Raw genomic sequence first — 27980 nt, 5'->3', positions numbered from 1 at the left:
TCAAGGAGCCACCTCGTTGACTAGAGAGCTATATACTGTGTTCACGAAGTTTCACAGAAGGAGAGAAAAAAACATTCCAAGACAGAAAGAAAGGGCTTCAAGAACTCAGAGATGAGGAGCCCCTCAGCTTTGTCATTAGCTGTTTTCATTGTGTTAGTGCATACTTGTGCTCAGCAAGCCTCACCAGGTATGATTCTACCCCTGCTGCATGATCTAATTATTTCTTCTTGTGTCTTAAGCAAGCGAATTTATGCAGAACGAAGTAACTAGTATATAAGTTTGTAGAATATTTTTCTCCGTTATATAGACTTAAATCACTCTGGTTCCTTAATTTTGTCATGCAGCTTAGATTGCAATTAAATTGGGCTCCAAGTAAATATTGATCACAGGCTCTACAAAATGAAACGGCCAATCCCCTCGTCATAATCTATTAACAGTTCTTCAAGAATAAGTTAACCATTGATATTTGACTTTAACCTTAAAAAAATTAATGATCTCTTCTGATCTCCAATGGTAAATAAGAATGAATGGTAAGAATTAATCAGTGATGACCTGTGTAATTCTGAACTGTTGGAGATGTTTGCATCTCTAATTTTTCTTAACGAACCATAGTTAGAGATGGTAAAAAGGTAACCTCTAACAATAATTGCTTTAAATCCGCTAGAGATTAAAGAATGTGTTAAATAGAATGATTATCCTGTGTATCTAACAGAAGCATGTTGCCTACCTATCTAGCAGAATACACTAAACAGAGAAATAGTTTGGTAGAAACAAAGCCTGATGGATGGGTCGATATCTCCTAAAGATGTCAGTATGTTCGTAGTAGACGAGCATTTTTCCCATTTTTAAGGAGGTACTTTGAGCTATCACTGTTTTGTATATAAAATTTAGTATCTTCTAATATCTAAGGTACTAAGAGATATTAAATTTTATATAAAAATCAGTAGTACCTCTTGATACTTTCTCAAAAATGGTAAAATTGCTCACGGTAGATAATTAAGTGAAGGAAATGGATGCACACGCCATTGATACTTCTCATTTTTTTTTCTCCTTTTTTACTGCCACTCGAATCTACTGGCTTTATTATTTTATTTCAAGTATGAGATTTCCATTTACCATGTATGCACTGCTCAAGTGGTACTCACTTCCACACCTCTGCAGTTCAAGACTTCATAAGCATCGACTGTGGCCTTCCCAGTGGCTCCAGCTATGTGGATGAGAAGACAAATATCACATATATTTCAGATGATCAGTACATAGCAACAGGAGAAAACCACAACATTTCTTCAGAACACCAAGGCTCTGAACAGTTCAGATCAGGTTTAAATCTCAGAAGTTTCCCTACAGGAGGCAGGAATTGCTACACCCTTCATCCTGCCACAAAAGGTCAGAAATATCTTATAAGAGGAACGTTTATGCATGGGAATTACGACAACAAAGGCCAGAATCTCGTTAACTCACCACTGCTCTTCGAAATTCGCATCGGGCTCAACTTCTGGAACCAGGTCAACGTTACCAGTGCAACCATGACCTACACATCTGAGGCTATCATTCTTGCCACTGTAAATTCAGTGTCGGTTTGCTTGATCGATAATGACAAAGGAACCCCTTTCATATCATCGTTAGAAATGAGGCCGATGAAGAGTTCAAACTACCCAGCAGTGACACCGAATCAGCCCCTTTTTCTCCACGATCGACGAAGCATGGGTTCAGCCAACACAATTAGGTGCTCCATTATCACCAGCTAAAAACTTTCTGCAGACCCAATAATCTACTCCATTTCTGAATGAACATTGAAGATTCAATAATCTATCACCAGGTATCCAGATGATCCCTACGACCGTCTATGGTTTCCGTCGCAGAATACCTCTGGCCAGTGGGTAAAGCTTTCGACGGAAAGCATGGTGAGGCGCTACCCTGACGACGTGTACGAGGTGCCAGTCGCAGTTCTGAAGACGGCAGCCACGACATCGTCGAACTCGACGGCCCTGACATTGCTGTGGCTGGCTCCGGCGAGCTGGGCTGCAGCGCCGGGATACCTGCTTGGCCTGCACTTCACCGACTTCCAGCAGGAGCAGCTGCGTGAGTTCCACATATACTACAATGGCGAGTCCTTCGTTCCCGATGGCAAGTCGTACAGGCCGCCGTTCCTCCTCGCCAACTACTGGAACAGCAGCAGCCCGACTGTGTCCGACAATGGCGTGTCGTACAACCTCTCCCTCGTCGCCACCAACGCGTCCGTGCTGCCACCCATGCTCAACGCCATCGAGATATACTACCAAGTCCAGCAGGATGAGAAGATGACCTCTGCAGAAGATGGTATGCACATGCCCATGATGTTTTCAGTTGAAACCGTTAGGCTGGTTTTCTAATGATTAGCTAGCAAGGCCATGCGGATTGTTGCAACTAGAAACACATGAAAGATTAAGGCCACCGTTTTTCACTTTTGCTTATAGTTACAAGCAAAAAATTGAATTTTTTGAATTTTTAACTTTAAATTTAAAGTTGATTTTGGATTTTTTCATTATAGTTTATTTTTCACTAGTTGTTTTTATATCGTCAACAACACATATATAAAATGTGTATTTACAAATTATTTTTCGTTTGTCAATATGTCGTTTAGCTTTTTTACGAAAAAGACGAGTGATGACCAGTTAAGTGCACAACTAGTGTATTACCTTAAACAATCAGTGAATACAAATATATCTTATGCATTGGTATATGTCTTCACTTGATGAGTTGAAAAAAAATATAATGAAAATCCAGTCTATGGCAGTAGCAAAGACCGTTCCATAACAGGACAATTCCAATTCTAGGTCAGTGAGTTACACATTTTCTTCCCTTTATTCATGGCTGGTACGCTATCACCCTCATCTTTTCGTTTATACTCATCCTTATAAGTCAAAATTTTAATTTTAATTTTAAATTTGGAATTGACTTTAGAGTTTTTTTATCGTAGTTTATTTTTCAGCTTTTGCTTTTAGATTGCTAAAAATATGTATATAAAAATTTTATTCACTAATTATTTTTTGTTGCAAATATGTTGTTTCACTTATTCCTCGAATGAGCCAAAAGATTCACCAAACTTTGAAACATAGGTACAGAAATTATGACAAACTTTGTGTAGGAACATTAAGTAGTACTTATGTTTGTGTAACTTTTCCCTATAGCTATTTTCACCAATTTGACAAAAAAAATTGCAAAGTCAAAAATGGAAGAACAGTAGCCTTAAAATAAAATTCACAAAAGTAAAATATAAATTATTTTAAAAAACTTTAACGACTGTTCCATGAGCTTACACAGAGTTTCCAACGATTGAGGCACGCGGTTATATTTAAAATTAGATAAAAAACTGCATTTTTGAATTATTTATGAAACTACAGGCAACTAAATCGTTTTCTGTGACTGAAGAAATTGCAACAGACATTAAGTAACGGGAAGAAAGTGAGTAATCCAATCACATATAATAGAATCGGGTTTATTAATGACACATTATTAGAAAAGGAATTTCTGGACAATTTAGCCACTATAGCATATCAGAGAGCAAAGAAAACAAAATTTTAACCAGTGTGCATTGCATATGTACACGGCATAAATCATGTACTAATTCATCACTTCCCTCTTTTCAATTTTTATATGTTGCGTAGTTGACGCCATGATGACTATAAAAGTTAATTACCAAGTGAAGAAGAATTGGATGGGTGACCCATGTTTACCAGAAAAGTAAACATGGAGTGGCTTGAAATGTAGAAGCCAAGGAGTTATATCAAGAATTATATCCTTGTAAGTGGCAGTGTTCCAGCGATTTATGTCGTTATGCACTTTTTTAGTACATTGATGGCTCTTCTGTATTAAGTACTCTAAATATTTGGCAGAGACTTGTCTGTTAGTGATTTGCAAGGTGCAATATCTGAACAATTCTCCATGCTCAGATCACTCGAATACTTGTGAGTATAGTTATCTGTCAAACTATGAACTCAACATCCAGAAATGTGTTGAACATTATCAGAATTTCATAGTTTGTATTTTCAGGAATTTGTCGCGCAATGGTTTAACTGGATCAGTACCTGAATCCTTGACAAACTTACCAAATATCCTTGTTCTGTATGTGCGACCATATCATTTCAGAAAAAAAAACACTGAGATGTGCAGATTAATTAGAAAATTCTTTCTTTAATTTTGTTTATGCAGCGATCTATCAGGAAACCATCTAAATGGTACATTCCCTGGAGCACTATGCAGAAATCGAGCACTCACACTGAGGTATCACGCTCTGTGACTTTTCTAGTTCATCAAAACAGTATTGAAGTCCTGGAAATCAACATGTAATGTGCTGAAATAGCATTGGCCAAACTAATGCACACTTTCTGCAAGACAAAGTGATAAACAGTAATGAACACATTTATCATGGTATGTAGTTCTATATCAGTTCAATGATGAATTATACACTTGACTGTTTTTCCATCGTAAGAACTACGCTAAGAACTACCCATGTATCACCGTAGTACATCTGTAATCTAACTGATTGGAAACCTTACATATTAGACCTCGTGATTTCTCAGGAGAAAAGGTAGACTAAAATTTCAGCACAATGCATAATAAAAATGGTAGCAGTGCATATACGCGAAAATTAATACTAAGAAACGTTTTTTCCTCATGTAGGGTTTAGAAATCAACGTACAAAATAATGCACACCAAATCTCAGCCTATTAATATAGGAGTTTTAAGATCTTAAGAGCTTTTTTCTTCATTTTAGGTACGACACTGCAAATGGAGATCCATGCAGTTCAAGATCATCGAAGAAGAAAAATAAAACAGTCATAGCAGTTGCTGTGGTAATTCCGGTGGTGGTGGTAGTATTACTTGTATCTGCTACATTTATGTTTATTTTCTGCAGAAAGCAAGGTATGCATCTTCTCTGTAAAATATTACATACATTTATATAAATAACTGTACAATATTACCACCGTTCCAACAAAATAGTTATTTTAGAAAGTTTCTCCCTTTAGTGTTGAATATATTTTACCATTTTAATTGGTTAATGTGATTTGACATAGTTTTCATCTCTACCCATTCCCAACTTGATTTTTTTTTATCAGGGTAGTCCATAACTAGATCTCAGAAATTTCTCTTCAGCAATGTTACTTCCAGGAGCATTTTTCCTATCCTTGAGGAGGTACCACTATTTTCTATGTAAAATTTGGTACCTTCTACATCGAAAACAATGGTACCTCTTGGTACCTACTTAAGGATGATAAAATTGCTCTATTTCTAGTAGTTAGTTAGTTACATGAGTTCCTAGACAGTGCATACTTTCGGACAGGCAGTATGAAAATATATCTTTCCATGGAAACATGTTTTTTTTATTTTACGAAACAACGCAAAACATATGGTGTTTGTAAATTTGACACTTGGAGTGTATGACATGTGGGTCCATCTGTGTCTATAAAATGTGGGCCCAGGGGCAAATCTGCGGAACACCACGATTGGAGGCCTATTTTTTCAATTTTTTCTCCATTCTTTCACCTAGGATTTAATAGTTGATATATTTAATGAATCCAATCTATTGGCTTCAACATTAAGTGATATAGCATTATAAGGTTAGCTGTAGTCAAAGAAAGTTTCAGGAAAGAAGGATTTGTACGGCCAAATTATGTCAGAAACTAGGATTTTATATCAGAAGAAAATTGAACAGAGTGGATTAGACAAAAAAAAACCCACTTTTTCAACATTTTCCGCCTTATTTAGTATATAGTTGATTTCTTAATATATTGCTGGGTGTGCTTATTATGGGTGCAGGCATTGTGAAGTCGACAGGTCAAGAACATTGTGCTCATATGCACATTCCCGACAACTGTGAGTTCACATACGACGAGCTAGCGAAAATTACAAACAATTTCTCAAAATTCATAGGTGAAGGAGGATTTGGGCCTGTTTTCCAAGGCCAGTTACAAGATGGCACACAGTTAGCTGTCAAGATGCGTTCTTCAACATCAATACCAGGGAAGGGAATGCCAGAATTTTTAGCTGAGGTAGGGAAGTGAATGCCAGAATTTGATTGATGAAAATTTAAGACAGACCTAATCAATATTGGAATATTAGGCGACCTTGAACTTATCGACATCTCTAATCAACAGGTTTTACCTTTTGAAAGATCCAATATACAATAACAGTGTTCTTGTACAATGTTATGATGTTGTGTTAATTTGTCTTCAGAAACATAACACTAATGTCTTTCTTTATGTAGGTCGAAAGCTTAACAACTGTGCACCACAGGTATCTGGTTTTATTGGTTGGCTACTGCAGTGATAAGGATCATTTAGCTCTTGTTTATGAGTATATGCCTAACGGAAGTCTTTATGACCATCTGAGAGGTTTGTGCACTGTACATTTCAAGATTTATAAACATTAAAACCTCGTACTATATCTGTTCAGCGAAAAACAAATCCCCTCTGCTCAGTTCTTCCCTCCTACTCAAAAATATAGCTACCTCTGGAATTTTTCATGGGAATTACGGACAAATGTGAATAGAAGTAAATGATGGTTGTGATTGGTTGGGAGAAATAACTAGATGGAGAAATTGGAAATTAAATAAGGGATGGTTGTGGTTGGTTAAGAAGTAACGGAGAAATTAAATGAGGTGTTGTGATTAGTTAAGGGAGCAGGTGGAGAAGCAGCTGCATTTGGAGGATAAAATTTGATAAACATGAAATATAGTCTATATACTATTAGTCGTCATTGTTGTATGCATTAGAAGACGAGTAAATCAAGATGCAATTATCAATGCAATTCAAAAAATAAAAAATGATATGATTTTAGAAAAGAACCTTTCACTGTTCTTGAGAAGGTATTACATTGCTCTTATTTCTCGTGGTAATTGTTTTTTCTATATTAGGAAGGTAGAAGGAGGTAGCACACACACAAAAAAAAAAGTGTGGCAGTCTCTTTGAAATAAGGTGGAAGAGCTAGAGAAAAGTTGGACAAATGGGTCGCGAGTGTAATGTTTTTATTGGCTGGGTGAACCTCCGAACCGTGTTTGAACATCATTTTTTTATTTTTTAAACTTTTTTAATAAATAATTTTATTACTAAACCTCGGAGAAAATATTTTTACCATATTAACCTTTTGGCCATGCCAGTGTTGGTGGCGTGGCAAGATAACGCTACCACGCTGGCGACAATGGTAGGCCTGCCACGCCAAATTCCCTGTCTAGAGTGTGGCATGGCCAAAAGATTTATACGGTGAAAATATTTTTCTTCGAGATTCAGTAATAAAATTTTTTATTAAAAAAATTTAAAAATAAAAAAAGTTTTATCCAAATACGCGTTAATTATAATTATTATGTCTCATGTGGATGGCACACAATACACAAGACATTCGCCTCTGAAAAACTTCCAGTTTTGCTGTTAGTTACAAGAGCATAATTGTTGGTATCCTGATACATTAGCAACATTTTTCATGATTATTTAGGCAAAAATGCTATTGTTCAGATTTTAAGTTGGCAGCATCGAGCACGAATTGCACTTGAAGCTGCCCAAGGTGTGGTTCTGAGTGTAGCAAAACATTTCCATCAGATTTCTCACTCTTCTGTTACATGTTTGAATTTCTATATACCAATGTCCTTTTGGCACAGGTCTGGACTACTTGCACACAGGATGTGTGCTGCCTATAGTTCACAGAGATGTCAAGTCACATAATATTCTTCTAGGGTGTGACCTGAATGCAAAGATATCTGATTTTGGATTATCAAAGTCATATCTAAATGTTGCACAGAGTCACATAACAGCAACTGCTGCTGGCACTCCAGGCTACATTGACCCAGAGTTTGTTCTTATATGCATTAAATCCTTCTGTTCTATTCAGAAACACCAAAAAAAAAAAATCCAAGAATACTACTTGCAAAAAATGCAATAGATACCACAGAACATAATATGTATTAGTACAAGAGATGCAATAGTTAGACTAACTGTGTGTTTCATTCCAACTATTTCAGATACTGTCGTAGTGGCAGACTTACCATCAGCAGCGATGTCTTCAGCTTTGGCGTAGTTCTGCTAGAGATGGTAACGGGCGAGCCTCCGATCATACCTACGAGCGGGCATATTGTGCAGCGCGTAAAGGAGAAGGTTAGCATGGGAAACATCGAGTCGATTGCTGATCCACGGCTTCATGGGGAGTTCGATGTTAGCTCGATGCGGAAGGTCGTTGACACGGCGCTGATGTGTACAAGGGAGGCATCAGCTGAAAGGCCAACAATGAGTATGGTAGTGGCACAGCTGAAGGATGCCTTCGCATTGGAACAAGCCCGTTTGAGCTGCAGCATCAGCGACATTAGCCAAGGTGGCGCCAATGCCGAATTGTCAATTAACTCCATGCCAACAGCGAGATGATTAGGCTAAGAGCCATTATAGAATTAATTGATAACAACAAACAGCAACGGAGAATGGAGATGTATATCTCTCAATTGGAGTTACGGCTGTGTTTGGTACTTAAGATTTCTAGCACTGTTCTGTAATGTATGTTAAGAGGAACATTAGAAACAAAAAAAATAGCAAGCATGTCTCATGGACTATATACCATGGTTTTAATTATAAAAGCTTATTTAGTAATGAGGAACATGCCAAACACAGCAAATTACCAGTAGTGGTCCTTTTTGCACTTCGTTCGTATGGTGTTTGGGACAGGTCAGGCACTATTTTTTACTTCTACCAGACTATAGAATTAACAATTAAGATGATCCTGCAATCTGAGCCTAGAGGTATGTTTAAGTACTAATTTACTGCATGGAAAGTAGATTAGAGAAATATGGGCCTAGAGGTATGTTTAAGTACTAATTTACTTATAGTAAAATACTACCTCCGTCCCTAAATGTTTGACGTCATTGACATTTTTATACACGTTTGATCATTCGTTTTATTAATTTTTTAAAAAATATGTAAAGTTATATATATATGCATAAAATATACTTAACAATAAATAAAATGATATAAAAATAATTAATAATTTTGTAACTTTTTTAAATAAGACGAATGGTCAAACATGGATTAAAAAGTTAACGACGTTAAATATTTAGTAACGGAGAGAGAGTACTGCTTTACAAATATCTCTCCTATTTGTAAGCAGAGTTATTTCTCCACTCATCCCCACGTCACACGAACCGCAGCTAGTGCCTCTCTGGTAAACATCCAACTGGTTGGTTAACGAAAAAAAATCCAATTCAAACACTTTCATCCTATTGTCATTTTTGTGGGTCCGTGCAGCCCGTTCGCATTTACGCCCGCCGTTGGAATGTATGAGCATGTTACTAGCATGGTTCTTCAAGCATCGCCTAGGCGTTTGAAGTGGCTAGTAGCAGATACTACATCAGCTCCGATTGTAACAACAGAATCATCTATTACGAAGGAACTAGAAGCTCCTTTCTCCCTCTGGTGCCCTCCGATCCTCAGCCCCCTCCCAACTGCTCCCCTCTATTCCTCCCAAGAGCTTTTTTTTCCATCCTTGAAGAGGTATCATAGTTCTTTATGTAAAATTTAATATATACTAGTAGAGGTACCAAATTTTACATAGAACAGTAATATCTCTTCATACCTCCTCAATAATAGTAAAATTGCTCTCCCCCCAAACTAATTTCTCTCCTTTCCTTCTCTATATCGGGAGTTAACCCTCCCCACACCCCCTTTGCCTTTCCTCCTCCATCTCCTATGGTGCCGCTGTCTCTGCATCCTAATCACTCCGATGACGAGTTTTTTCCCCACCACCAACGCTAGCTCAGTGTCTTCTGCTGGCCCAATGGCTTCAGCATAAAAACATAGCTCAGAAAGCTTGGAAGGCCCATCAAATTGTTGTGAGACTTAAATAAAGCTAAAGCCCAGATTAAGTCAAACAAACTATGTGCCCACAACAATTTGATCAATCAGCAACTCAGTTTCCATACGTTTTTCTGTACTTCTAAATCAACCTTTGTGCTTATGAATACTCTCCATGTCCCCGCGCAAAAACGGATTTCTAGAATCCTGGTATAATACTGGTGGTGAGAGGAAAAAAAAACAAAATATCTTTTATTAATATAAAAGTAATATTGGTTGATGTGTGTTAGCTGAATGGTCGCGTAACTTAACTATATCCAATGAACCTTTTCGCGATGAAACCAAGCAAGCTCATTCCATTTCCACATTTGTTATAGTTGATCGTTAAATATTCTGCGACGTACTACGTGCACGGTAGCATCCATGATTGATTTATGAATAGAACATGCAAATAAATGATCCGAAAATTGACCCAATAGTGAAAAAGAAAATAGATACTCCCTCCATTTGTTAACGTAAGATGTTTGACTTTTTTCTTACCATGTTTGACCATTTGTCTTATTTAAAAAATTATAAAAATTTCATTTAATTTGCTTGTGACTTACTTTATTATCAAAAGAACTTTAAATATGACTTATAATTTTTCATATTTATACTAAATTTTTAAATAAGATGAAAGATCACACGTAGCGATCAAAAATATTAAACCATCTTACGTTACAGACACCTACACAGGCCTCACGCAGCCCAGCAGAGCAGAGCCGCCCCGGTGAGACACCGCAGTGACCGCAGGCTCAGGCTGGACCATCAACCGCATTGCCGCCCGTCGTTTTGCCGTCAATTCATCAAATCGCGAGACCACAGCGGGCATGGCAATTAATGATTTCTGTGGAGATCTCCCTTTCCTGAACCTAACCAGGACCCCTTCGTCCCAGGTTGCGTGACCAATTTTGGCCGGAACCCCACCTGGCCTAGCCATGCATGTCACTCGAAAGGGTATTCTAAATCCATACCTATAGTCAGTGTCTGTGATTTTTTTTATTCTCTGTCACATCAGATATTTGGACGTTAATTAAGAGTAATAAATATAGACTAATAATAAAGCTAATTGTATAAATAGAGTCTATTTCATTAGACAAATTTTTAAACCTAATTAAGCCACGATTAGTAAATATTTACTGTAACATCACATTCGCTAATCATGGACTAATTATGCTTGATAGATTCGTCTCGTGAAATTGTCAAAGTATGAGGTGAATTTTATTAATAGTCTATATTTAATACTTCTAATTAGTTAAAACTGTAGAAAACAAACAGACCCTCAATTTCATCCGTACTTCTTTTGAGACTGAAAGATTACCCACGTCAACTAAATGGATATTGACTAATAGGTATAGTAACCCAAGGGATGAAGGAAGAGCCATAGGTGGGTCCCACATAATACATGTGGATTAAAATTTATATAAAATTGCTCTTCGTATAATAAATCATGTTATTAAGCTTTACTTAAATTTATAATATTTTAAAGTGTGAATACGAATTTAAAAATTTTAATTTTGAAATATATTATACCTTCTCGTACAAATTTTAGTGGAAAACTATTTATTACACCTACCCTACTCAAATAACAATAACATGGGTATAAATATATATATATGGGTAATAAATAACGGGTGCCGATCCTAACTGGACCACCATCATCACTGTTGTCCCTCGCCACCACGGCCTTGGTGTACGTCGGCGAGAAGGCTCGGCTGTGTTCCAAGTAGCGAAATTGAGGCGTAGCTTTGTCAAACCCATGCTGGCCGAAGCGCACCCTTCCTTTCTAGAATTGGCCATCACCGTCCATCAGCCATGGCCCCTTCTTTTCTTCGGGCGTGTTCGTAAACGACCAATGCTGCTAACTTTCTCCTGATTTTTCGTGTGTATGCTTTCCGAACTCCTAAATATTACGTTATTTTGCAAACAAAGTTTTATATAGAAGTTGCGTTAATCCATTTTTCAAATTTATAATAGCTAATACCTCTATTCCATATTCTAAGACTTTCTACGGTTACCTTACATGTGTCTAGATTTATTAGCACATAAATAAATTTAGAGAAGACCAGAAAATCTTATAATGTGCAACGTAGGGAATATTGAATTAATCATAAGCTAATGTGTTTTTTTGTTTTATGTGTGTTGATTAGTCGGATTCAATGGCTTGTGCGGACGCACTCTTCGTCTTGCTAGGCATCTAGAGGAGCTATGACCCTAAAGAAACTATTGATAGCCTCTTTTGAAAATATAAACGTACATGTAGATTTAATCTAGTACATTAATAAATCATAACGTTAAAGATACGAAGTAATACACTCATCTCATATGGATACGATCTATACATAGCATTGCACATGACTAGATAAAAACACAGAGCATGAATGGAACGTACCAATGGTTCTGAATTGGAGCGTTAGCAGCAACAACCACACGAGCGTTACGTATGACACATGTTGGTGATATCAAGCTGCAACTCACTACCATAGAATCACACAAAACCGCTGAGGCATCTGTGTCGGGTCCTCGAAACCCAGCATAGATAGGCCCCCGTGAACTCTCCGGTTATAGGTAACACATGTCACAAATGAACTAATGTATGTGATGGGTGTTATTTAGAAAATACTGATTTGCGTAGATTGTTTCCTAAGCCAGCACAATAAGCCGTGAGGCAAACTAATTAATAAATGTGAGTCGCTCTCATCACTTACTCTCTCTCTCTTCTTTCTCTCTCCTCTGCTCTCTCTACTTGGATACAAAGGTGGCCGCCGCCCCAGCGACGGCAATGGTGGTTTCATAGGTGGTCACCGACTCTAGTGAGGCAGTGACGGAGACGGCGGATCGAGGATGGCGGTGGGTCTAGAGGTGGCCGACGACCGGCTCTGCTAGCGATGGTGGCGACAGATTGGGTAATGGTTCTTGGTCTATTATTGTACGAATGGATTCGATAGGTTCTTGTGTGCATGAATTTGATATGTATGAATGGATTCTTGTGTTCTTGTGTTGATCAAGTATGTTTCTATACAATATGTTCTTGAGTTCATTTAGTTTGAATATGATTTGTGCAACCACATTTGCAACTAGAGTATCAGCTCAATTAGCCGAGCCGGCTTCCTTTTCTTTTGGCTCACCACATTCATTTGTATCGGGTCTAAAAACTTGCACAGACAAGTATGTGTCATCGGTGCTGGAGATTTTGTATCAGTCCATACCCATCACAAATATGTGTTATGAACTAAAATAAATAGGTTGTTATGTACTAGTGACAAAAGATGAAAGACGTGTTGTGGTAGACGAACAATGAGCTCATGCGTGTATTGCTCGCAAAAAACCTTATTCACTTTCTCCTCGTACAGGACGTTGAGCTCTCCCGATCAACCAGCAAGGAGGTGGCAAAACTAAACAGGGCGTAACTAAATTCACTGGTGAAACATCATCATGTGGTAGGCTGAAAGAGAAATAAGTCAATGCCAGGACCTACCTGAGGTCATAATATGGACCGTCAATTAAAGTGACGATGAAGCAGAGCTCGAAGGAGTGAGAAACGACTCGGAGGGTGAGTCAAGTCCACGCCCCAAATTAGATTGGCTATCGCTTATTAGCTGCTACATGTCTCAGCATAACTGCATTTTTAGGTTTGTGTCAAATGATTTAACCGTCTGTCTTATTTAAAAATTCATATAAAAATTTGTCACACACATAGAATGTTATTTATGTTTTATCATCTAATAATAATAAAAATATTGATCATATTTTTTTAAAATAAAATAAACTATCAAACGTTAAACATAAACAATGCTAAAATGCATTTATTTATGAGACCGAGGATGTAAGTAGCCATAGTACTAGCATGTCATGCCCCAATCACCATAAATATGCGTATATATGTGTGTGCATACATGGTGCTCAACTCAAGTAAAGCCATTGGCAATTTGGGGTTACCATACCAGCAGGTGGTTTGTTCCCAATGGCGTTATTGGCTTTCGCCACCGGCATCGTCGTGGTGGTGTTAGGGGTAGCGGTTCGTGCCGCTGGCCAGCTGCCTCCAGGTTAATTTCTACCTATTCTCCTCTGAGTTCTGCGTCAAGTATTTCAGTACTCCGGCCGCTCTAATTTCGCAATGCTTGATTTCATCTGGCCATATAAATCTCAAACCTTTTCGGTGTCACTTTCTCATGTAATACATTTTGGCATCATCTTTTCGTTTATGTGGTGTGCTAAAATTTCAATTTTTAACAGTAAATTTAGAGTTAAATTTAGAATATTTTTCATAGTTTACTTTTTAGATCATTAATAATACATATATAAAATTTTTATTTATAAATACGCCAAATACCTCTGGTGTTAGCAGTACATCATCCCACTTAGATAAAAGAGAGAAATTCATAGCCACATACATGGACATTTAAACATAAATCTTGGTGGAGTCGTGTACCAACGAATCCATCACTGCACCACCACAGGGCAAGTGATTGTTTATACTATGACTCACTCTTAACCCACATCTTTTCGTTTATGCCTATCGTTACAAGCTAAAATTTGAATTTTCAACCTTAAATTTAAATTTAAAATTGATTTTTGAGGCTTTTATACCGAAGTTTATTTTTCAGTGTTGGTTTTTAGAGCACTAAGAATGCATATGTAAAATTTTATTAAAAAACATCCTTTTTGGCATACTTGTACATAGGGTATCGTACGGATCCATATGGGGGAAGCGGTACTGTAGGAATGAAACGTTATATTGTACTTGATCGGATAGAGTTTAATACATCTGGATTGTATGCCGAGATTACTGGACTCTACCATATCTGGGTCAGAGTAGACCTTAGTCATATCAAATTAGGTCTCTGTATGTAACCCCATCTCTTGCTATATGACGGGGACATGGGCACCCCTGAAGGGGCAGGTCATATTCAGATTAGCTATTTTCTGGTTGATCTGTCCATCATCAAATACAATCGCTAAGCAGAAGTAATGTATTATTTTGTATATCAAGAGACTACACCTGGGTAATCTCGCGTTTACATCTAGATCGGCGTCGAGGGGGGTACAACTGACCGGAACTGCTACACGCTGCTGACCAATGACGTCGGGGGCAAGTACATCGTCCAGCTAGAGTTCTTGCACGGCAACTACGATAACCTCGGCAGCACGTCGGTGAGGTTCAACCTGATGCTTGGGGTGAACCACTGGGACATCGTGAACCTAGACACTGACGACGACGACTACGGCTACCGAGCCTACACGGCGGTGTTCGTGGCGTGGGCGAGTTGGGCGCCGGTGTGCCTAATCAACATCGGCCAAGGCACACCATTTGTGTCCACGGTGGAGCTGAGGCCGCTCGAGAACTTGCCCTACCCAGTCATGGCCAACCAGTCGCTCTCACTCTTTGAACGGAGGAGCATGAGGTGGAGCGCCGACAATGATATAGTAAGGTATTTGTCTACTTCCCTACATGGTTGTACCATAAGGAGTAGCTCAGCTGCACATCAATCTATATGTCACAAGCTCTGATTTTTTTCAGATGCCCCTCGAATGGGAGCCGTCTATTGGATCTGATTTTATTATATTATACTGGTAGTTGTTGCATTAGAAATTCTATAAGGATAAAACTCTTCCCCGAACGTTATTTTTTTTACTTTTTTTAGAAGGCCGAGGAATCAACCAGCCAATTTCTTTTCTTTCTCTCTCTCTTTTTTTTTTGCTGGAAACTGCTTCTTGCTAATATTGTAAACTTACCCTGTTAATTTTTTTAAGTAGGACAATAGTATTATTCTTACCCAATTTGCTTTGAACTGTACAGGTACCCTGATGATCAGTATGATCGGTACTGGTACGCATGGGATCTGAAGGAAGACGATCAAGCTTCAAACATCTCCACCCAATCACCCATCTCGGCGAGCTCCAATTCGCGGTTCCTCCGCGTGTTCTCGAGACAGCCTTTGTGCCGGCGGTCGGCAACTCCAACGAACTAATTCTCCGTTCAAAGAGAGCAGAGATACTTCCCCGTGATCATCTGGTGATCCTGCACTTCGCAGTCTTCCAGAATAACAAGTCTCGCCAGTTCGCTGCTTCGGTCGACGACGGCACGCAGAGCAGCCCAATCAGCCCAGGATACCTGAGTGGTTCGTCCATTACCATTTGGTCCAGTGATTCAGCAGGTTTTTCAGTCAAGTTAACTGCCACTGCCATGTCTGATCTGTCCCCAATCCTCAACGCTTACGAGGTCTACGGTCTAATCATCCACGACAACCCGACAACGTCCCCCCAAGACTGTAAGCTAGCTCTACTATCAAACTTTTTTACATCATCTTTTCAAAAAGGGTAAATTGGATCCATGCCATTGGAACTAAACGAATTTGGAAAAATACCATTACAATTCGTGAAACCGCGCACATGCCATCCGTATTTCTGCAAAATTTGATTCTTGCCATTATGGGCCCACAAATCAGGATCCTGCCTCTTTTCCCTATACTGTATTTTCGTATGGTCGCTATTGCCCCTCTCTCTAGTGATACAAGGCTGGATCTGGCCGGTCGGGACAGCTCAAACAGAATGGCAGAACCCTAGCCGATAGGACGGCGGCGGGTGACGGTGGGGGACGACGGCGGCGGGGGACAGCGGGGGACCGCGGCGACGTCGACGGTGGAGACGTCGACGGCGGCGACGGCGACGGCGAGGTTGGTATGGCGCCAAGACCGATTCGGTCGGCATGGCTACAGTCGAGCAGCTCTCCGCCTGGAATCCCAGAGCTGAAATGTCATTGCGGGAATGCTGCAGCAGTTTATAGGTCGATGACGACAAGGAACCCAGGGCGACGGTGGCTCCAATGCGATGGCACGGTGAGATATATGCATTACTTTGCAACTCCATCCCAATTCTTCATTTGTTGTTCTGTTTTTGCAGCGTGGTTACACTTGCTCGCTGTGGATATGGGAAGACAACCTGAATGAGTATGTTGAGGAGTGTGTTGCTTACTGTGAAGCCGGCCAATTCGATTATTTGCATGAGTCACGCACAAGCTTGCGCCAGTTGGTAGCAGAACAAAAGGGGCATATGGCTAGGTTGTCAGGACTGCTAGATGGGAAACAATTGGAGCTGGAAACATGTTTTGATGCTATGAAGCAATCAAATGCAGAGGTTGCAGAGTTAAAGAAAAATCTGGAGTGTGAGAAGGCTTGGAGTAGAAAATTGTACATGTTGATATGTTGTATTTTATTGTATTTTATTTCTTGCTGTAGTTGCAGGGATGAAGTAGGTAATTAGTGATCTCCCCGAAAAATGGGTAATTTAAAAGTGTGTAAAATCTGATGGTAGATATGTAATGGGATGCGCCAGTTGCTTTATGTGGAGTAATTGATGTGAAATGTGGAATGGAATGTCTTTGTTTTATGTGGTAAAAATGTGTGTTGTGCAGCAATACTAAAATCTGATGGTAGATGTGCAGCAATACAATTCAACTCTCAATGTGCAACAATACAATTCAGACCAACATTTCAGTCACAACCTAAAGCAAAACATTGGTTCTGAAGACAGACCATACATATTGGAGTGGTAGCACCTTACAAACCGAAGAAGGTGACCCAGCAAAATAGAATACTTAGGTTCACATACTTAGCAATACTCAACCTGATCTAGCAATACTCTAATCACTTAACAAACCACTCTGACAACTTTCTAACTACTCTAGCTGGTGGATCACTACTAGCAGCCAATTCTTTCCTTTTTAGAAGAGTTTTCTTCTTCTTAGGAGTCTTCTTCTTCTTTGGAGTTTTCTTGCTAGATTTTCTCTTGTTTTCCTTGCTTACTGCTGCAGATGTGCTTGCATCCTCTCCAGATACTTGTCTCTTCCTACAAACACAATTTACAGTGAGATACTTATTTTTGTAACAAAAAAGAACAAGAACTTGAATCGACCAAATAGATGCTAAAGTACCTCTTTTTACTGCCAGAAGGTCTATTCATGTCATCTTTATCAACTGGTTCAGCTAATTTAAAAGTCTTCTCAAAGTGACCTGACCCATTACACCTTTTACAGGTAACTCTCTTTCTGCCAGGTTCTAGACATCCCCTAATTCTTTGTACTCTAGGTCTTCCAGCACCCCTTTTTTGCCTAGGTGGATAAACCTTAAATCCTAGGTCAACTTGTGGCCACTGTGACCTATCTGTCATTGGGACTACTCTTCCTACATAAGCAATCTTGAATGTCTGAACACTGTAATATGGGCTAACAAAATCTTGGATCCTCCCTCTATTAGTGGTGATCCAAGCTAGAGCATGCTTACATGGCTTCCCTGTAACTTGCCAAACCCTACATGAGCATTTGTGGTTGTCCAAATCAACTGTATGCCTCTTTGTCATGTTATCGGCCTCCACTAGTGTAACTTCTGCAAAACCATCATTAGACCTAGCAACTTTGACCACCCTCAGACACCCAGATGCATTATTTAACTCTTTCATAACATTTGGCAGAATCCCATCTACCAACTTATTCCCAATATCTCTCCTTAATGCCATCTTCTCCATAACCATTTCCCTAATTGAATCAACTAGTTCATGGAGCAACAAACCTTTCAGCTGCTTTATCTAATTATTAAAGCTTTCAGATACATTGTTTGTGAGGTAGTCACACTTGCTAGCTTCAGAAAATCCACACCTATACCATATCCTAGAGTGATGCTTCTCTAGATACTCTATGGCTTGTGGACTGACATCGAATATTTGCTGCATATGCCATCTAAATCCACTATCGGTGTAGCTTCTAGCTGCTGGATACAGATGGTCAGTGAAGACAGGGCCTTGGAACTTCTTCACAAGATTGGCATAAAGGTGCCTCATACATTCCCTATGCTCAACTTTGTCAAACACAACTTCCACTGCCTTCTCCAATCCCTTGCATGCATCAGTTGATATAACAAAACCTTCAGGGTTCCCTATGGCTTTATTTAGACTTTGCATGAACCATAGCCAATTATCATCAGTCTCACTGTCAAAGATAGCATATGCTACATAGAACAACCAATTATGTCCATCTACTGCAGTAGCTGAAGCTAGTTGGCCAGTATATTTACCTGTCAATCTTGTTGAATCTACACCAACATATGGCCTGCAACCATTAAGAAAGCCATCTATACAAGGCTTCAATGCCACAAATATTCTCTTGAAGCACATCTTCTTCCCAACCTTCTGCAATTCAATATCTACAATAGTCCCTGGGGACTTCAACTCCATCTCAGTTTTCCAATTAAAAAGAAGTTGAAAGCTCTCTTCATATTTACCATGTATTTGCTCTAATGCACATCTAAAACCACTCCATGCCTTGGAATATTTCAACTTAACCTCATAGTCCTCTTCAAGTTTCTTCTTCACATCAGAAGCACTCTTCTGTGGATTTTTCTTCAACCAGTCACCAACCCTATCAGCAATCCAACTTTGGGTTGCCATTTTTCCTTCTTGTAACTTGGTAGATGCACATGTGTGCTCAAATGGAAGAACTTTGATCTGCATCACAACATGGTCATAAAAATGTTAGGACACTAATTTAGTTGGATATTTAGTGTGCTAGTTGAGGGCATGAGTACCTGCACAACTTTGGTACCAGCAAGCTTAGATGCATGAATACGCCATGGGCACCCTTCAGCAGCACAATGGGCTATAAACCGAGTCGGATCTGTCTTTAAACCAGCAAACACAAATCCTTTCTTAACTGCATAGTGTCTAACTGCTTTTCTAATAGCAATAATATCAGGAAATAATGCATCCCTCTCTATTTTGGGATTGTCAGGATCATGTATGACATTAAGAACCTGTGGATCTTCATCAGTAACCTGCTCATCAGGAGCTCCAACCCCTGCAACAGGAGGCTGAGAAGACTGACCAAGGTCAGTGTTTCCATCAGGTTAGGCATGCATTTCAGGTTGGGCATGCATTTCAGGTTGGGTAACATATATGTGCTCATCATGGACACCCACATGCTCATCAGGAGCTCCAACCCCTGCAACAGGAGGCTGAGAAGACTGACCAAGGTCAGTGTTTCCATCAGGTTGGGCATGCATTTCAGGTTGGGCATGCATTTCAGGTTGGGTAACATATATGTGCTCATCATGGACACCCATATATTCTTCCTTGTTGTCAAACATGTCTGGCTCTCTAACAGTTGCTTCTTCAATTGTAGGCATTTCAACACCTCCAACATTCAGAGCAGACTGTTCAAACATGATAGGAGGCAGAACACATATGGGATCCACCTCATTCAATTGCAATTTATCACCCATCTCATTATCAAGCACTGACCACAAGAAGTTTTATCTCAGTCTCTGTTTTGTACATTTCGAATAATTCATGAACCTGACTGTCATCGACAAGCCTAGCATCCTCCCCACTATTTTTGTCATAATACCAGACAGAAGGGGATTGATTTGTTCCCCATGTGACCTCGGCACTTAAGCTATTCATCAGAAAATCCATTGAGAAGCTTTCTGAATCCACAACCCAATGCCGAGTACTGCCTTTCGTGTAACACTTTCTACCATCTGTGTCTACCGTGACAAATGCTTCAAGCCTAACCTCTACTGAAAACCAGTGCCTACCAACAAAGAAGAGAACATCAACTCACGGTATTGCTAAGTACTGCATGCTTGTGACAAAGAAAAGGAATAGCAGGCACTCACGGTATTGCAGCAATCGCTGGAATCAATCCAGCCGGATCCATCCCCTCCATCCCTCCCGTCCCACAGTGCACAAAGCTTCAAGGGGGATTGTTGATGGGAGCACCTACATCTCAGGTTGCCGGTGCCAGTGAACTCGCACCTCGAGCTCTCTCGCCCCCTCCGCCGCTTCCCCACCCAGCATCACCGATTCCGTCGCTGGCAGCTAGCTACGAGTCGGCAGTGCGGTGGCCTCCTTCTGTTTGAGCCCAGCCAGATCCCTTGTATCACTAGAGAGAGGGGCAATAGCGACCATACGAAAATACGGTAGAGGGAAAAGAGGCAGATCCTGATTTGTGGGTCCAGAATGGCAAGAATAAAATTTTGCAGAAATACGGATGGCATGTGCGCAGTTTCACGAATTGTAGTGGTATTTTTCTAAATTTGTTTAGTTCCAATGGCATGGATCCAATTTACCCTTTCAAAAATATCTCGAAGTATAAACTTTTCAGTGTAAAATTTTAATATCTTGATGTACAATATCAGAATTTGGCTTTTTATATCATTCTTAAGAAGCATTTTGAGGTACCAAAAATTTTAGTGCGGATATCTTAATATATATTGTACCATAAGTTACTAAATTTTTACACTAAAAAATATGGAAGCTCGAGATACTTTTATAAGGACGGTAAAAAAAACTCCACCTAAAAATAACACAAAGTCAGTCAAGTGTCTCTGCTGAATTTCTGCTCTTTATTTCGTATGCTAGTTGATGCGATCATGGCTATTAAACATGAGTATGGGATAAAGAAGAACTGGATGGGCGATCCATGTTTCCCAAATAATTTTGCTTCGGATGGATGGTGTCGGATGCAGCAAATGTCACTGATGATAAAACTATGAGAATAATATCTCTCTAAGTATTATTGGGGAGATCTGTATGTACCAGCATCATTTTTATACAGTTGGTACCTTTTCTTCACGTTGGATTACTTGAATTTATTATGCAGCGATCTCTCCAACAGTGAATTGCATGGGTTGATATCATAATTTCACACTGCTTACTGCCCTGAAGTATTTGTAAGTATATTCACGCGTGTACAGAGCGATTTGTTATAATTTGTCTTTAAACAGATGTTTCCGATATCATTGATTAGGTAATGCCGAATGAGATGTAGCAAATCATGCATCATCATGGTCTAAACAGATGCTTGCATGTTGGAGTATATTTATTTACTGGGTCATTTTACTTTTTGCAACCCAAAAATCGTCACACTTCTGACTTTTTATACTGTATTTCTTCCCATCAAAAATATTTATCATTTACGGTAAGATTTGGTCGAACTTCTAAAATTTCGACAATCGATAATTCCTTAAATACTTAATTTAAATATAAAACAAATAATACATATATATTCTCCTCGGAAAGTACTATAATAATATCACACACTTATTATATTCTATACATTTATTTAACAAAAGTTTGCTTGTCTGAAAGTTAAAACTTTGATCAAAATCTTATTCTAAATGATAAATATTTTTAACCGGAAGGAGTATCATCATTAGGTTTTTTTGTAGTCCTTGAGATGTATACGAAGTTAGCTTATTTTGTATGTACAAAATTTCGTACCTCATGTTACCAAAATTTCGTATTTATCAGTATTAAATTTCCCATTATCTTGCGTGGCAGAGTGTTGATACGATATCTGGCACTAATTATATGGTTCGAAGCTTGATTATCTGTGGTCAACATATATTGTTAAATATTTAAGTGGAGTATACAGTTAGCAGACTGTTACAATGTCAAAGTCATTAATTGCTTAATGCCTACTAAACGGCATAACGTTTTATACGTACAGAAACTTGTCATGCAACCAACTGAATGGGACAGTTCCAGACTCCCTCCGTAAAAACAATGGATCAATTATTTTCAGGTTTGTCTACTTTCATTATTCTTGATTCCCTTATTAATTAGTATTTTACGCTATGTTTCTTTTGACCAATTTAATTTAAACCTTGGACTGATAGTTTCCTGTAATTTCAGCTATGAATCCGACGGAGATATGTGAAAAAACCGATAACTTCATCCTCATCAAGAAACCGAGAAGCTAAGCTAGCTGCTTCTGTAGTGGCTCCAGTGATCGTTGTTGCCATACTTGTTGTAGCATATTTGATCTGGAGAATCAAAAGAAAGCCCCATTGTGTGTATACTCTGCTATTATATTCTGCATTTGAAAAATATTTTGTTTAATAACTGTATGCCATACTGCTAATTAATAGTGTTCTTTGTGCGCCAGTTGCTACACATGATTCTCCCATGGTACGAGAAATGACGAGTGCACCTCCGGGACATTGGGACCATCTACAAAGACCTGAGAATCGCCGATTCACATACGAAGAACTTGTGAAGTTCACCGACAACTTCAAGCGTTTGATTGGGAAGGAGGCTTTGGGAATGTGTATTATAGTTGTCTAGAAGACGGTAATTAGGTTGCTGTCAAGATGCGATCCGAATCGTCGTCGCACGGGCTTGATGAGTTCTTAGCTGAGGTGCCAAATGTGTTTGCTTTCACATAAAAATCATTTTTTTCAGATAGATTTCTTACAGACATTAATAGATTTAACCTATTGTCTTATCCCATTGAGTAGGTTCAGAACTTGACAGAGGTGCATCACACAAATCTTGTTTCCTTGCTTGGTTACTGCTGGGAGAAGGATCATTTAGCACTTGTCTATGAGTACATGTGTAGCGGCAATCTTTGAGATTATCTGAGAGGTTTGTCCATTGCAAACTTGGAGTATTGAATGTTGGGACATTCTTTTTTAGATGAAATGTTCCGGAAATCTGATAGAAGTTAACTGCCATGAGCAAGGACCTGTAAATAGTGGAGACAAACTAGTTGGCTATATTTCCATCTTACAACTTATTAAATGCTGACCGCATATGCCCTCTGGACTTACTTGTAGTGCTCCAACATTGATTTAGACCATCCACACTATCCAATGGATATTTGCCTTATCTCACTGTAGGAAATATCTAATAACCTAGAAAATAAGCAATTTTTCAACCTAATAAAAATTATTGCATATAAAGTAAGTAATTAATATAAGAGTTGTCATAACTAGCTTTGCCGCATTTTTAAATTCGAATGATAATATTCAAATAGGTGCCAAATTTCAAATTTTGAGCATAATATGTTTTCTACTTACAAACTAATTGAGATATTTAAAATCTATGATCAAATCATGTAGATTTCAAGGCATAGTATGGAAAAATTCAAGTGTTTCAAAATATTAACTGTATTTGATTCCATTTCACGTAACCATATTTGTTATTTTAAAACTGCTGTTATACATTTTGAAAAAAATAAATTGGTCGTGAGGGATTTCAGTTTCATTATTCATACACTTACCTACATTTTTGAGTCAGCCCTCCACATAAAACGTAGCAGCACACAACAAACTTACATGATTCTATCGTTTTCAGGGGCGGAGGTCGAACGAAATTTAGACGTGTGCCACTTACTTCGGTTTTATTGTTTTAAGTCGAGTTTAAACTGCTACGGATGACTAAGCTTGGATTCAGAGATGTGCATATATATATATATATATATATATATATATATATATATTAAAAATATGCAAAATCTAGCTTATGCCCTCTAGACTGGGTGCCCGACAACCCCTCTTTCATCACCTAGCTCCGCCCCTGCCTCTACTTATGCCCTCTAGTTTGGAGTATATATCTTTGTCTTGTATTTCCAATTTTACTTAATGCATATGATTAATTAGCCTTAACTAGCTACCATCTAAAATTCCTAACAACGAAGATTCAAATAATTTTTCTCTTAAATTACTTATCCAATCTATAATTTAATTACACCATTATGTTTATTGTAATTAGATCTTTATAATAAGATCTTACTTGATTCTACTTTCATAAAACAATATGCTGTAAATTAGTTTTATTATATGTGTAAATTAATTTTATAAGATATGTAAATTATTTTCACATTCAATTAAATTACTTCTTTGACATTCATAATGATGTGAATAGTTTACTTTATTCGTAACTTCTATAATATCTGTTGATTAAATTAGATTTCGACACATTAGATTTACTTTTAGTATCGCGACAACTTACTTTCATTTTTTAAAGTTAATTTTATATTTTGTGTAGATTACTTTTAGGCTTCATTGAATTTACTTTTACAAGGCTAGTAATTTATTTAAATCTAAAAGTAATTTTTGTTTATTGTAAAATTAATTTAAAATATTTTATAAAAATATAAATATTCATTGAATTTACTTGTTATGAATGTTTAATTACAATGAATATAACCGTGTAATCGTCTCATAAATCACCTAAGCAATTTAACAGAAATTTTATTTGATGGTTAACTGGTAGGAATATTCTTCTTACATGGTCAATGAACCAGTAGTGTGCACTAGTTAAGCCTAGATAATGCATATGTTGTTTTTAGATTTCCCGTCGTAAGAATTAGCCGCAACGTTCGTTTCCTTCTATCAGTAGAACAATATTGTTCTGATTTGTCAACTCTCCCCCCTCCCCCACCCCACACACCCACACGTACACAACCCTCCTTTTAATTGTGTGCAAGCAATGTTTGAAGATAAAAGTGGCATCGCTAGAACAATGAAATGGGCAACACGCGTAAGAGTTTTGCTTGAAGCTGCTCAAGGTATGCTACAGTAAGAAGACAAACAAGATTAAATAAATTTGTTTCCGCACACATTTCCTCATCTAATTATAATGTTCTAGGCTTGGATTATCTACATAAGGGTTGCACACTAGATGTGAAGACAACTAACATTCTCTTGGACCAAAATCTAAAAGCAAAAATAGCAGATTTTGAACTTTCTAAAACCTACCAGAGTGACTCCCAGACTCACATATCAACCACTGCAGCTGGATCTATGGGCTATATTGACCCTGAGTATGAATCTCCTTTTGATTGACAAATTCATATATTTTAATGATTGATTAAAATTATATCCTTAACCTATTGATGAAATCATTTTGTTTATTAATGTTGCCTATTTTTAGGTACTACATCACCGGTAGGCTCACTAAGAGCAATGACATGTACAGTTTTAGCGGTAGTTTTATTGGAGGTAACTACAGGTGAACCTCCAATAATACCTGGGAATGATCACATCTGTCAACGTGTGATGAAGAAAATGGTCACAGGGAACATCAGCTCAGTTGCTGATGCACGTCTTGGAGATTCCTATAATATCAACTCCATGTGAAAGGTTTTAGATACCGCAATGATGTGCACAACAGATATTGCTTCTCAGAGACCAACGATGGCAACCGTGCTCACTCAACTACACGAAGGCCTGGAATTGGAGGAAGGTCATTGGGATCTGGGCGATATGGAAAATGTAACTAGAGATGTCCATGCTTGGACCATCAGCAAGACGAAGATTAAACCATTCATACCTCACTGTAGGGCATAGTAGAAGGTTCTCTCCTTCATGTCTAAAACAACACAGTTAATTAATATGCGTTGACAATTTGTTGTGCTAAAGGACAATAATTTATATTGCTTTTACTCGTAAACAAAGCCGATAAGATCCTTGACCTTGCACCCGTACGTTTTGCTCAGGGCTGGTCACAGTCCGTCTCAATCGTATCGTGCGCACAACATATTGATTTGAGCTCATGGCCATAAAGCACCCGATGTGAAGGCTGTTTTTTTTCATGTGTTGACCAAGGATCACCCGCAAGTTTAGGTAGAACGATCTCTCGACCTATTGGTATGATTTTTTTACGCATCAAAATTAGTCAGATTCAAACTAACGTCATCTAGCTATAACCTTGATGCTATTTTCTTTACCAAAACTGTGTTGAATCTCTCCAAATGATTAATTTTGGTTGATCTTAATTACACAGATCTGTTGTGCCGCATTGCTCTTTTGTGTTGAATAAAACATGTTGGAAATACCATCAACATTCTTGTTCTTATTTTCAAAAATTAAATAATAGCAAATTTGAAAATTTTACAAATCCCATTAATAATGTAATATTGCTCCATGTAGTGTACAATAATTATTTTATAACTATTATTAAATAAATTATAAAAAAAATAAGAATCAACACGTTATTATCAACTTCTTTTTCAAAAGGTCATAATTACATTGGAGTCCTTAATTATTTTAAGTCACTGTAATTAGGAATGGAACCATCATATATTGAAAAATAGTTTAAAAATCTATAATATCTATCAACAAGCTTATAATCATGACCATATATTATGTTGAGATTTTCTGTTAAATAAATCACAAGATTGAGAAATAGAATGAACTGCAGTTTAATCTATACTATTAAAAAAAAGAAGTAACAATTCTGCCAAAAATTTTCGTCCGTCGTGGGCCCCACACGGTATTGTGGGACCCAAATGACAACCTATAAAAATATAAAAATATAGAGGGTCTCGTCGTCCGTATGGTATGACTCCCTTCATATTTTAGCTGTCCCGTGCAAAATAAAACCAAATTGGGTCCATGGTCTAGCGGATAAATGACCTCTTACAAGGCAAGAGGTCTCCGGTTCGATTGCCAAGCTCCCTTGTTATTTTCCTTTTTTTTAGCTGTAGCCGTTCCCGTCAGGCGCTGCAGCGTTTCATCGTGGACGTTATTTCCTTTTTTTAGCTGCGTCGTTTCCGTCTGAAGTCATGTTTGATTTCATGTTTCCTTTTGCCAGCGCTCGCCAGCCAGCATGACCGCGTCGATTCTTTTTCGATGTAGCGTATGTATTTGAGTTTTTTTGAATGCCAGCCAGCGCGGGTCGATGACGTAGCAATACAGCACATGCATTTGATTTTTCTGAAGTTAGAGGCGAAGCCCAACTAATTGAATATTAAAATTTTGATTTTGTCCTAAATTTGTAACGTTGTTTGTTAGTTTTTTATCATCAAATATACCAAGCCAATAGATTGAAAATTTTAAAACCAAAAAATTGTCCACTAAAAATTTTTCAAAACATATCATTATTATTGTGATTTTAGAGTAGATTATTTTGATGGTTGAACAAAAGTTGATGAGCAAAATATTTTCACATACAAATATTTAATTTATGTATAAAATTTATGAACGAAATATTTTATTTGTGTTTAAAGTTTATTAATACCTATGCATAAAGTTTATGGCTATAAGTAGTACTCACATATTTTTCAAATATAAAAACTGGTCAAGGGATTGGCATAGAAGCGAGGCAAGGCCACTATGATTAAAATACATTACTTCATTTTAACTTGGTTGAATATATTACACTTCTCAATGGCTTCAGTAAATTACATATTCTCCCTTAGTATTTACAAGGTTAGAGTGAATATAATTCAAGTATTGAGATATGGAGCACACACACGTTTAGTGGAAATGAAAGTGGCAACACGCATGCCAACTAATGTTTCATATTTAGTCAAAATATGTTCAAATTTCAGAGCTAATGTGCGTTTGGTGTGTA

The 27980-nt window shown here is 38.0% G+C and overlaps 2 protein-coding genes and 2 pseudogenes across 2 annotated transcripts; 3 read left to right on the top strand and 1 right to left on the bottom strand.

Annotated features, from left to right (window-relative positions):
• The first annotated feature begins 111 nt into the window (after positions 1-111).
• On the top strand, positions 112-8607 carry LOC102702037 (annotated as a pseudogene).
• Positions 8608-14726: 6119 nt separating this feature from the next.
• Positions 14727-26012, top strand: LOC102701754 (annotated as a pseudogene).
• LOC121055340 lies at positions 16594-17208 on the top strand. The gene is made up of 2 exons (XM_040527675.1): positions 16594-16684; positions 16749-17208. Exons 1-2 carry the CDS (start codon positions 16637-16639, stop codon positions 17106-17108), a joined length of 408 nt encoding a protein of 135 aa, XP_040383609.1. The 5' UTR covers positions 16594-16636; the 3' UTR covers positions 17109-17208.
• Positions 17218-19520, bottom strand: LOC107304935. The gene is made up of 3 exons (XM_015841063.2): positions 19424-19520; positions 17779-19343; positions 17218-17693 (listed from the first exon to the last, which is right to left on the bottom strand). The coding sequence occupies exons 2-3, from the start codon at positions 18372-18374 to the stop codon at positions 17492-17494; spliced, it is 798 nt and encodes a 265-aa protein (XP_015696549.1). The 5' UTR covers positions 18375-19343; positions 19424-19520; the 3' UTR covers positions 17218-17491.
• Positions 26013-27980: the final 1968 nt, after the last annotated feature.

Source organism: Oryza brachyantha, chromosome 9 (assembly GCF_000231095.2).
Source record: "Oryza brachyantha chromosome 9, ObraRS2, whole genome shotgun sequence".
Taxonomy (NCBI): Eukaryota; Viridiplantae; Streptophyta; class Magnoliopsida; order Poales; family Poaceae; genus Oryza; species Oryza brachyantha.
This window is presented reverse-complemented; position numbering and strand designations above follow the sequence as displayed.